The sequence below is a fragment of the Hemiscyllium ocellatum genome, chromosome 15 (assembly GCF_020745735.1).
Source record: "Hemiscyllium ocellatum isolate sHemOce1 chromosome 15, sHemOce1.pat.X.cur, whole genome shotgun sequence".
In the NCBI taxonomy this organism is placed as follows: Eukaryota; Metazoa; Chordata; class Chondrichthyes; order Orectolobiformes; family Hemiscylliidae; genus Hemiscyllium; species Hemiscyllium ocellatum.
This window is the reverse complement of record NC_083415.1, coordinates 36,654,208-36,666,532: the sequence shown is the minus strand read 5'-3', so window position 1 is coordinate 36,666,532 and position 12,325 is coordinate 36,654,208. Positions and strand designations below refer to the sequence as shown.

At 40.9% G+C, this 12,325-nt stretch overlaps 1 protein-coding gene across 3 annotated transcripts in view; it reads right to left on the bottom strand.

Moving 5' to 3' along the window:
- slc17a9b (solute carrier family 17 member 9b) overlaps positions 1–11,469 on the bottom strand; it is a 58,220-nt gene extending 46,751 nt beyond the window's left edge. Inside the window, exons 1-3 of one of the 3 annotated variants that reach the window (XM_060836373.1) lie at positions 11,210–11,469; positions 10,787–10,985; positions 3,933–4,130 (exon numbers count right to left, since the gene is read on the bottom strand). In XM_060836373.1, coding sequence (XP_060692356.1) covers positions 3,933–4,130; positions 10,787–10,908 — 320 coding nt within the window. In that variant the 5' untranslated portion in view covers positions 10,909–10,985; positions 11,210–11,469. Of the gene's footprint in view, positions 1–3,932; positions 4,131–10,786; positions 11,126–11,209 lie in introns of those variants that run through there. The other 2 variants (XM_060836374.1, XM_060836375.1) reach the window with 2 other exon arrangements.
- Between the last annotated feature and the right edge of the window lie 856 nt (positions 11,470–12,325).

Here is a 12,325-nt window from a genome sequence, read left to right as displayed (position 1 = left end):
TATAAAACTCAAAACCTAATGTCTAACATTAGATGTAATGGACAGCGAAGAAGGTTTCCTCAGAGTACAAAGGGATCTTGATTAGATGGGCAAATGGGCTGAGGAGTGGCAGATGGAGTTTAATTTAGATAAATGCTAGGTGCTGTATTTTGGAAAAGCAAATCAGACCGGGACTTATACACTTAATGGGAGGATTCTGGGGAGTGTTGCTGAACAGAGACCTTGGAGTGCAGGTTCATAATTCCTTGAAAATGTAGTTGCAGATAGATAGGATAGTGAAGAAGGTATTTAGTATGCTTTCCTTTATTGGACTGTGCATTAAGTACGGGAGTCAGGAGGTCATGTTGTGGTTGTACAGGACATTGGTTAGGCCACATTTGGAATATTGCATGCAATTCTGGTCTCCTTCCTATCAGAAGGATGTTGTGAAACTTGAAAGGGTTCAGAAAGGATTTACAAGGATATTGCCAGGGTTGGAGGATTTGAGCTATAGAGACAGGCTGAACAGGCTGGGGCTGTTTTCCCTGAAGCATCGGAGGATGAGGGGTGACCTTTATAGACTTTTATAAAATCATGTGGTGCTTGGATAGAGTAAATAGACAAGGTCTTTTCCTTGGGGTGGGGGAGTCCAGAACTAGCGGGAATAGGTTTAAGGTAAGAAGGGGCAACATTTTCATATAGAGGGTGGCACATGTATGGAATGAGCTGCCAGAGAATGTGGTGGAGGCTGATACAATTACAACATTTAAAAGGCACGTGGATGGGTATATGAATAGGAAGGGTTGTGAGAGATACGAGCCAAGTGCTGGCAAATGGGACTAGATTAGGTTAGGATATCTGTAAGCATGGACATGTTAGACCGAAGGGTCTGTTTCCGTGCTGTACAACTCAATGACTCTATTAAATATGATTCTGAAATTTAAAAGAAACCACTTACTTTGCAATCTGGATTGTGCTAAAAATTACACTAAGAACTGCATTAAAATTGATAGGCTCACATGCGCCTCACTTTTATTTGCTGGAAGCTGAATACATTGATAGACAGGGACCTGTCCTCTGTAGGGAAGATGAAAATGTCTATGAATTGAGCCTTTTTCTTAAACAGAAACTATTGTGGGGCAATAGTTCCCTGGTGCATTTGCCATGCCAATCCTTTGACTGCCAGAGGTAACTTGCCAACCAATCACTGCTCTTTTCCCATGCAAGACAATTATTGCTCTTTTCTGTGTCAAGATTAGAGTGGTGCTGGAAAACAGCAGGCCAGGCAGCATCCGAGGAACAGGAAAATCAATGTTTCAGGCAGGAGCCCTTCATCGGGAATAAGGCTGGGAGCCTCTGGGGTGGAGATATAAATGGGAGGGGGGTGGGGCTGGGGAGAAGGTAGCTAAGAGTGCAATAGGTGGATGAAGGTGGGGATAAAGGTGATAGGTTGAAGAGGAGCGTGGAGCGGATAGGTGGGACAGGTCATGAGGACGGTGCTGAGCAGGAAGGTTGGAACTGGGGTAAGGTGGGGGGACGGGGAAATGAGGAAACCAGTGAAGTTCACTTTGAGTCCCTGGGGTTGACGTGTTCGGAGGCGGAAGATGAGGCGTTCTTCCTCCAGGCATCGAGTGGTGAGGCCCAGGACCTGCAAGTCCTTGGCAGAGTGGGAGGGGGAGTTGAAATGTTTGGCCACAAGACGGTGGGGTTGATTGGTGCGGGTATCCCAGAGATGTTCCCTAAACTGCACTGTGAGAAGGCATCTAGTCTCCCCAATGAAAAGGACACCACATTAGGAGCAATGGACACAATAAATGAAATTTGTGTAAGTGCAACTTTGATGGATGCGGAAGGCTCCTTTGGGGCCTTGGATGGAAGTGAGGAGGGAGGTGTGGGCGCATGTTTTACAATTCCTGCGATAGCAGGGGAAGGTTTCAGGAGGGGAGAGTGGGTTGTTGGGATGCATGGACCTGCCCAGATAGTCATGGAGGGAACGGTTTTTGCGGAAAGCAGAAAGGGGTGTGGAGGGAAATATATCCCGGGTGGTGGGGTCTGTTTGTAGGTGGCAGAAATGTCGGTGGATACAGTTTCTGTGGAGGTTGATGAGGTGGAAGGTGAGGACCAGGGGTTCTGTCCTTGTTGCGGTTGGAGGGGTGGGGTTTGAGGGTGGAGATGCAGGACGTGGATGAGATGCATTGGAAGGCATCTTCAACCACATGGGTGGGGAAATTATGGTCTTGAAAGAAGAAGGCCATCTGCTGTGTTCTGTGGTGGAACTGGTCCTCCTGGGAGCAGGTACGGTGGAGGCGGAGGAATTGGGAATACGTAATAGCATTTTTGCAGGGGTTAGCGTGGGAAGAGGTGTAATCCAGGTAGCTGTGGGAGTGATGAGTTTGTAAAAAATATCAGTGTTGAGTTGGTCATCGTTAATGAAGATGGAGAGGTCCAGGAAGGGGAGGGAGGTGTCAGAGATGGTGCATGTGAATATAAGGTCGGGGTGGGATGTGTTGGTGAAGTTGATGAACTGCTCATCCTCCTCATGGGAGCACAAGGTGGTGCCAATGCAATCAATGTAGAGGAGGGGGGGACGGGTGGGAATGTTGTATCTATCCTGATGAATGCAAGATGGAAAGCTGTGACAGTACTTCTACTTTTCATCCTAATTCAAAGTTCTATACTACCAAGTGTCTGCTTACCTTTCTCCAGTACATGCATAAGGAACTCTAGTAATGGCCCAAGTATATTATTGATAGCTGCTGTCACTCCCTGGATAAATGACAGCTGCCAGACTTGAACTAGCTGCTAGCTGTCAGGGTCATGGTTCCTGGTCTTTTTCGCATTGGGAGTAGAGGGGGCTCTGCAATTAAATGTCCTGCATGGAGTAGGATCACCAAATAGGGACTCAAATCATTTCGGCTCCCAAAGATTGTATTGGTAGGGGTATTACCACTTTTACTGGTAGATATCGGGCCTTTCAAACCTTAATAAATACCACTGAGTACTTATTTTTATTTATAAAATACAGGACAAATCAAATCCTCTTCATCAGTCTACTCTCAATCATCAGCAAAGGAATAAGAATCCAGTGCTGAGGTATTACTGGCTACTCTTAACATCAATACATCATTTGATTGAATGTGTGGCATTAAGAGGCAGGTGAACGGCAGTGAATAGAATTTACATCTTTTACCACAGCCTATATTAGCCAGCAGTGGGTACCATCTTTAAGATGCACTGCAGCAATTCAAGAAATTCACAAATTTCCTTCAACAGCATCTTTCAAACTTGCATCTGCCACCTGGAAAGACAAGAGCAGCAGACAGAGCTGAACATCATCACCTACAGATTCACCTCCAAATCACAAACTTGCACCTACATTACTGTTCCTTGGTCAAAATGATGACGTCTCTTCCAGGGTTGGTACATGGACTCCAGCAGTTCAAAAAAGTGGGCTTATTATCATGGTCGCAAGGGCAGTTAGGAATGGACATTAAATGGTGGCCTTGCCCATGACCTCACATCCAAAAAATCAAATGAAATGCAAAGCTTCTAAGAAGTATGGCACAAGAAGAAGCTGTGTTGTTTGCTGGTCTGTGTCATTTATAGACCAAATACCAATATGATGCAGGGTGGCATGTGCATGATAAAACAATTTATTTCTTTCTTAAATATGGTTTGCTTTCTAAACTTACTTGCAAAGTACAGTATGTTCAAGCCAAATAATTACCATCTGCATGTATAAAAAAGTCTGTTGTTCTGAGGTTAGATAGCAATTAAAGATTTCTCCCATAGCGTAAGTCCAAAACCAAAAGCAGATAAAAAATATCTACATTTTACTTGATTATGCTGCAGGTAAAATACTGCTTTATAGTATATTTTAAAAACAAAGGACTTACAACATGCAAGTACCCAAATATGAAGTTTCCACGACTAAGACAAGATCTCTTTCTCACCTGTCACTGATATGGCCACCTATGATTTGAGTCAGGCAATATCCCCAAAAAAAACTTCCGAGTACAATTCCAGACTGTGTCTTGTCCCATCCAAATTGTTCTGCCATGGTAGCTATGCAGATAGGCAGTGTTACTCTGACACAGTACACTAGGCACGTGCCCACAAACAAAAAGGCAATCCATGACTTGGCTTCAAACCTGTTGGAATCAAAAAGTGAAAAGCTATTTCATCATTCTGAAGATACCATGAAAACATTTCTGCAGGCACTGTGATGCAAGCAGTGATGTTGGCACTTTTTCCAAAGAATGTGAATGTGAACAGTTAACTGACTTCACAGTAAATGCTTTATTATTCATATACTGAAAACATAACTTGTATTGTTTATAATAAAAGGTAGGCATGTCCTAGAGGAGATACCTAATATTCTCTTCTCCCCAGTCATACTGTTTACAGTATCCTTTTATCCTTGCAGTCAGTGAAATTTTCTACGATTTGTACCCACACTATGAACATCAGGAGATATTTTGACTGAACAACATCACAGGGAGGTCCAGTTCTGCTTTTACATAATGTCTAGAAGCCTACACTTATTTTCCTAAACGGAAATCAACAGCAAGGGTACAGGCATTTTTTTTTATTCCTCTCAGCCTTAATATTCAAATACTGTTCAACTGAAAACATTGAACCATTCAATCTTTGACAGGAATCAAACTAGTGATCGTCTATTCTGTATAGTTTAGGTAATAGCAATTGCTTACTTCATTGAAGGAGATTGAAGTTATGTTTTTATCTGTTTCATAATTCTCAAAAGTGAAAGATTTAATCATATGCATGGAAACTCACAGAATAAATATCATGTGGGTTCTGAAATATGTGGGAACATTTGCAAACTTATTCTTTGCTTTTTTTAAGAAGTATACATCCCAAATAGTAAATCATTATCCAGACCAATCCTAGAGTGTTTATTTAAGCTCCAGGTTAGTGCAATTAGCAAAATGTGTTCATCCAATGATTCATTATGTTGTGTTGACATTGATGCACGCTGTTCCACACTGTGAACACATAGTGTGCGCCAGGGCACAAAGGGAAACAGTGACCATGTTACAGAAAATAACTATTGAATAAAAGACTCAGTAAAAAGCAATATCACTTCTAGTGTCGGGTGCTGCCAAATGATAAATGTTCAGGGGATAAATGTTCAGTCCATTGCAGAGCAAGAACAGAGGCAGGGGATCAGCATATAAGTTCACATTGCTGAGTGCTCATTTACTGTCACTATCCCATTCCTGTCCATTTTCTCTAATGTAGTCTTGGGGCAGAAAGACTCCCCACCATAAGTAGCGATAAGCCAACTAAGGTAAGACTCTGGCTAAATATCAGAGGTTGTCTGGAATTTTCCAGAAGGGTCAAAAAGTGTAGTGCTCAAAAAGCACAGCAGGTCAGACAGCATCCGAAGGACAGGAGAATTGATGTTTCGGGCATAAGCCCTTCATCAGGAATCCTAGCAGAAGGCCAGTGGCTCAGCATTCCATGTAGCCTTTAAGACTCCACCTGTTTATATAGAGGCAGTTGAATCCACAAACCACCCCTGGGGGCTCTGGCCAATTTCAAGTCATTAAAATGGCTGACAGGACAAATCAAAATGGAAGTGCCCTCCTCCCCTTTACCCGACCAGTAGGATGCAGCTTCTTCAATACTTAAGGGTTTCATACTGGACAGAAAGCATCCCCTCTGGCCATGGATCAACCCATTCACCTAAAATTCCAGTCAGTAGTTCCCAGCACAGGAAGGGTCAGGACTTTCTATGGAAAAGGTCCAATTTCCAATTTTGAGGCACAAACAACTGAACATAAACAAAAGGCAAATACAACTTTGATGGCCCTCCTTCTCAGCTGATGGATTTTTACTGATAACAATAACAACGATAAAATGCTGAGAAAACTCAGCGAGTCAGGCAACGTCTGTGGCAAGATAGAATGCACATTTCAGATTAATAACCATTCAATCACAACTGTGTTAATATTAATGGAGAGGTGGAAGAAAGCAAACATCAACTGTTTCTAGAACCAAATAGCAACAATGACAACATGAAAATAAAGTACTTCATATTTAGAGAAATACATCTTTTAAAAAAAATGTTTTACAGTTCTGGCAGCCCGTGCGGAGAAAGAAATGAAGTGAGTAGCTATACCAGACCTGCAGAGTATTTCCAACTATTTTTGCTTTTATTACGGAATCAAGCCTGAGCCTGGTCTTCACTTACCTGCCCACTCCCCACATTCCTTGATTTCCCAAGAGACAGAAGTTCTGTCCATCCCAGCCTTAAATATCTTCAACAATGGAGCATCTGCAAACATCAGCATTCTAAAGAACCAAAATTTCTTCTCATTTCTGTTGAAATGTTCATTTCCTTATTCCAACACCTTGCCATCTGTCAGAAACAATCTCTCAATGTCTACACTGTCTAGATCCTTCAAAATCTCATATTTTAATGAGAGCATCTCTCATTCTTCTAACTTCCAGAAAATAGGGACCAAATTTATTCAGTTTTTCATTACAAGTCAAACCTGTCATCCGAGGGACTAATCAATTGAATCTCTGTTTGTCTGCCTTAAAGACGAAGATCAAAGCTGAACACAGAATTCCAAGTGTGCTTTCACCAAAGTCCTGCATATGTGTAGCAAAGCTTCTTTATTCTTGTATTTCAATGCCCTTGCAATAAAAGCCAACATGGCAGTTGTGTTCCTAATTGTTTGCTTTATAGGAAAGCTAACTTCACTGTTCTTAAGAAGAATCATATCGGACTCAAAACATTAATTCTGTTTCTCTCTCCACAGATGCTGCCAAAGCTGATTAGTTTCTCCAGCATTCTCAGTGTGTTTAATTCAGATTTCCAGGATCCACAGCAGTGTTACTTGTAAAACCACACTCAAGTTTCTCTGAACAAGTTTGATGCCTTCTAAAAATAATTCTGCCTTTCTATTCATACAAGTGAATAACCTCATGCTTCTCTGCAATATACTCCTCCTGCCATTTTGTTGTCCACTCATTTTGCCCATATATATCTCTTTGTAACTTCTCTGTATCATCCTCAAAGCCTTTTTTACATCCTAGCTTTATACTGTTTCAAAAATTAAGGTATATTACTCGTTGCCTCTTCAAGTCATTAATGTAGATTGTAAATAAGTGAGGACCCAGCAGCGATCCTTGCAGCATTCCATTGTCACAGTCTGACAATCTGAAAATGTCCCACTTTTCTCTGCTCATTGATTAATTGGACAAAATCTTTATCCATGATAATACATTTAAAAAACCTCCATGAGCCCTTAACTTGGCTATTAACTGTTTGTGTGAGCCTTACTGAGTGCCTGTTGGGTACCAGGTACACCAACGAATACTCTTTTACCTACACTGTTAGTTACATGCTCACAAAACTTTAATCGATTTGTCAAGCACAGTTACCCTTTTATAAATCAGACTTTAATATTATTGGGATTTTCTAAGCACATTGTTCATGAAATAACTCCACAGAGGCCTGTCACAAAGTCATCTTTTACTTACATGAAGAAAGTCTTTGACATTGTTCCAACTCCCTCAGAGCCAGCTCACAGAGTGAACAGGATGTCTGACACTCCTGTTCTTATCTGTCAGGGGGAGTTGCCTAATTGCTCCAGATTAACACCCCAGTCAGGGAACTCACATTCTATGAGGTCCACCTGGCTTTCCTCATCATAATCACTAAAGTTAACAGATTCCTGCACAAAGATCTGATGTCAGGCTAACTGTCCTTGTCACACCCTGGAACAGCAAGATTTTAATGGTTTCAATGTTATTGTTTGGCAGCTGGTGAGGCTCACAGTGTACTCTGGAGTTCAGAATCCCATGGCCAAATTGATGCCAAGATGAAATTTCAACTTTCGCCTGAGTGGGGCATCCCCCAATTCAGGTGAACCTGTTTGCAGCCCATCAAGAGTGTTAAAGGATAGTTAAGACTTCCTCAGTGAGTGTCTTCTTTCAATCCAAGCGTGTGCTGCCCTCGGCTTCCTCAACATAACAACCTCACACCAGACCTCTCAAACTCATACTTCACTTTGTACAGAAAAGATTTCTTAATATCAATAGTGGCCTCTAGACTAACTGGTCTTCCACAAGTGAGTATTTGACCCCTCCAGATTGTCCTGTTTTCTGGAATGGAACAATCCTTTGGATTTTATTGAAAAGAATGGATTGAAAGATTCATCAAGTCTAAAATTGGAACAGAAAAGAGAAATGAACCCAATTATAACGTGGTTTGATAAACCCAATTATAATGTAGTTTGGTTTTTGGCCCAAACACGTTATTGCTGCCTATAACAACTGCTATAAGGTTTTTCTTTGCTCCCACAGTTTCAGCAATGTCACAAATAGTATTCTTAAATTATACATTTTGTAACATAATAAAACTGCACAACTAGTGGGGTAGGTTCTAGCCAATTGTTTGTTAAGGAAATTGTCAAATATTCTCTATCAAACAATGAGACTAGTGCTGCATTTGGACTTCTTTTCGAGAACAGAGGCAGGGTCAATGTAAAATCAGGCAAAGGTAAAAGTGGAAGTGCACTATATTTAAATAGTCAAATTATATTTACATATCATTTGTGTTAGTAAAGGCACACACAGTTGACAGCACAGAAACAAATCATACTCGGTATGGAGGGATTGCCTTATGACGACGTCAAGAAGATTAGGTCTGTACTTATTGGAATTGGGAAGAATGAAACATAACCTTCTTGAAACATACAATAATCTGGAGGACTTGACAGGGTAGATGCAGAATGGCTGTTTTCACTTGTGAGAGAGTCTAGGACCAGGGGCATAATCTCAGAATAAGGAATCTCACATTTAAGACAGAGTCGAGGAGGAAGTTCTTCTCTCACAGGGGAGAGAATTAGTGCAATTATTTACAGTAAAGGGCTGATGAGACTCATTAATTATATTTGCAGCTGAGATAGACAGACTTTTAATCAGTAAAAGAAACAAGAATTATGACAGAAAGTAGAGTCGAGGATTAGCAAATCAGCCAAGTTCCCACTGAATGGTGGAACAGACTTAATGGGCTGTCTTAGGTGACTAGTCAATGCCACCATTTATGTTCCTTACGAGCTTCCTCTTATCCCATCAAGAGGAGGAGCCAGTGTTGGACTAAGGTGGACAAAGTTAAAAATCGCACAACTTGGTGTTGTTTCATTTTTAACCTACCCCATCAAAACATTCCTCTAGCCTTATCTCCTCATGCTATTCACTTTAAATCATAGAATCCCTACAGTGTGGAAGCAGGCCATTCAGCCCATCATGTCCACACGGAGCCTCTGAAAAGCATCCTACCCAGATCCACTACCGCTCCCCTTTCCTCCCACTCTATCCCTATAAACCTGCATTTCTCAATGACTATTCCACTTAGCCTAAACATCCCTGGACACTATGGACAATTTAACATGCCAATTCACCTAACCTACACATCTTTGGACTGTGGACGGAAACTGGAGCATCCAGGAGAAATCCACAGACACCAGGAAAATGTGCAATTTCCACACCGACAGTCATCCAAAGCTGGAATGGAACCCAGGTCCCTGGTGCTGTGAAGAAGCAATGCTAACCACTGAGTCACCATGCCAAAGTTATATTTTGTATGACAGCATATTACACATCCTTATACTATTTGGGTTAAAGAAAGCTTCAATTGAAATTCCCATAGTACTAATGACTATGTTGTGTTTATAACTGATAGTTTTGGACTTCCTGAAAGTAGGATATTTTTTGTTACATCCAGTCTACTGCAATCCTTAATTATCTTAAAGACCTTTATCAGATAATCCCTCAGCCATTTGCTTTCTGTAGAAAGATCCTGTGTCTGTTTAACTTTTGTTGTTGAAGGGTATATCTTTCAGTTGTGCTGGGTTCCATATAAGTTTAACATGACTCCTAACAGACAAGCAAGCCAATGCAGATGATGGAAATCTGAAATGAAAGTAGAAAATACCAGATGGCAGAATCTATCAAACAGTACTATTAATGTTTCAGATCAATGAAAGGTCTGCTTTTTTTAGACAGATCCTGATTGACCTGCTATTTCCAAGAGTTTTTCTTTTTATTTAACACAACCTCATTGTTTCTCAGTCTTAACACAGTAGAAATTACGCCAGCTCTGTTTTCTTTCTTAACGACCACATTAACCCTCCTGACCACTTTTGTACATTTATTGATCTTTACGAATTGATGTGCGCGCTTTTTCTCGGCATTTAGACTCACGGAGGCTGCTGTTTAACGCTGCGTATTGAGTGGGTTTTGATTGGTTAAAATCAGGGCTAAGCAAATTGGTGGCATCTTTATACGTCTTGTCAATATGGGATTTCGATTACCAACACCCATTCTCTAGCTTTACGATTTTTGAGTTAGGCAACATTATCAAAAGCCTTCTCCATAATATTAACCTTAACCTTTCCTGATAACCTCTTATCTACTTTATTTGTCGTAGATTTCCACGTTTAGGAAATATTTGTTTGACTTCATTTAGCCTTTACAGATCCCTGTCGACTCTCTCTGAACAGTTCATATTTGTCCAGCGCTCACTCACACTGTCCCTAATAAGTTTTGAAACTTGGCCGCATTAGATCAAATTGGTCCATAATTTCTTTGGTTGTTTTTCCTGCCCCTTTTGAAACATGGAGTTCTCGGGATTTTCAGTTCCCACCGATCAGCAGGACAGTCTAGACAGCGATTGCTATTTTCTGATACCTATTCGGGAAGTAGACGGGCAAAATAGAGGGTTTTTTTTAAACTTATGGGAGAGCTTGGTAATAAATCCCTTACTTACTTTGACCAGAATTTTGCATTGGAGTTAGTTGTGGCATTTGCTAGCACAAGTTGTCGTTCGTCCGAATGCTTGAAGCCCATGGTGCTGTTCTTAAGGCTACCATCGTGTACAGCATGAGCCATCAAAGGAAGTTTCCGAGCAACAACAGCATCCGATTTCCAGGAAAGCTAAGCAGCAAACATCAGCCACGGAGTCACTTCTGCTTGGAGTAAAACAGAAATACGAATTCAATTTAAAGCATTGCTCCACCGTTCTGAGACCAAACTCCACTGTCCTCCTTTTCCTCCGATCCGGATCTGCCAGTAATACGTGTCACATCGAAAACCATTTCAGCACTTCCGGGTACATCTAAATAAATTTAGGGACTTCCGCAAAATATGGAAGCAAACGTAGTGAAGAATCATAGTTCCGAGCCACAATTACCTCTGACAGAGCCATCACTCTAATCCTAGAGCGGCCTTTGGCCCCAGCACAATGTTATTCTCCCGGACGTTGCCTCATGATAACTTGTTGTTTTTATAACAGTTTCTTGATCGTTGCCGACAAAGAACCAACGAAATCACTTACGGTGGGACTACAAAGGCGTGTGTCACAACGAACCTCGCAGAAATAGAAAAACACCCTCGGTTACAACAACAATATGCATCGCTAGCGCCCGAAGAACTTTTCCTGTACGTCGGGCGTTGTTTCATTTGAGTGTCATGTCCGCTTTTGTCAGTCGGGGGTTTCCAAGTTCCCTGCGGGAAAATGTGATGTCCTGTACAAAAATTGATACTAGAATCCCGTGCAAACGTTGATACAGTCCTAGCAGAGATGCCACAACTGTTGCAAGACTGGACAATCATTGAAAGAGAAGGAGCGCAACCTTTGTTGTAGCAATTTTTGTACCCACTTGTCAGTACACACAAACGGTCTATAATTAACTGTGTCATTATGCGACACAATAATAATACCAATCTCTATTTTAAATGGGGGTACATTTTGCTGTTTTTTTTTAAAAATTGATTTGTTTTAATTATTTTAGTTAAATTGGGAAGCAGACCTTAATGAAGATGACGAGTTCGGACATCGCCACCATGGGCAGTAAGGAGTTATAGTTGATGACAAGTTCACGTCAATAATTTCTATTAGAACTGTGGAGATAGTAATTTATCATTGGAAAAGTTTGAAACAAAAACTTGACAAGAAGAACTGAAATAGATTTTTTTTTGTATTCCAAATATGTTAACCGAAATAGCGATACGAATGAGTCAAATAGCACAATCTGATGATTTTGCTGATCGTTTGGGATCCTTTCTGGAACACATTAGATTCCAGAGAAGATATTTTGAAAATCCTGACGTAAGTAATGTAAATTTAAGCATTTTATGTTGAAGATTTGCTCACTTTAGAATTAATCAGGTTAAGTTACTTCAGACAGATTTAAATGTGGATAAACATCGTTTAATATCAGAGATATATTCTAGAAAGAATAAGGAGGACAAATCATTCTCCAAAGAAATAGGAAGACTATTGTAACTCAATGCTCACACACAGCCA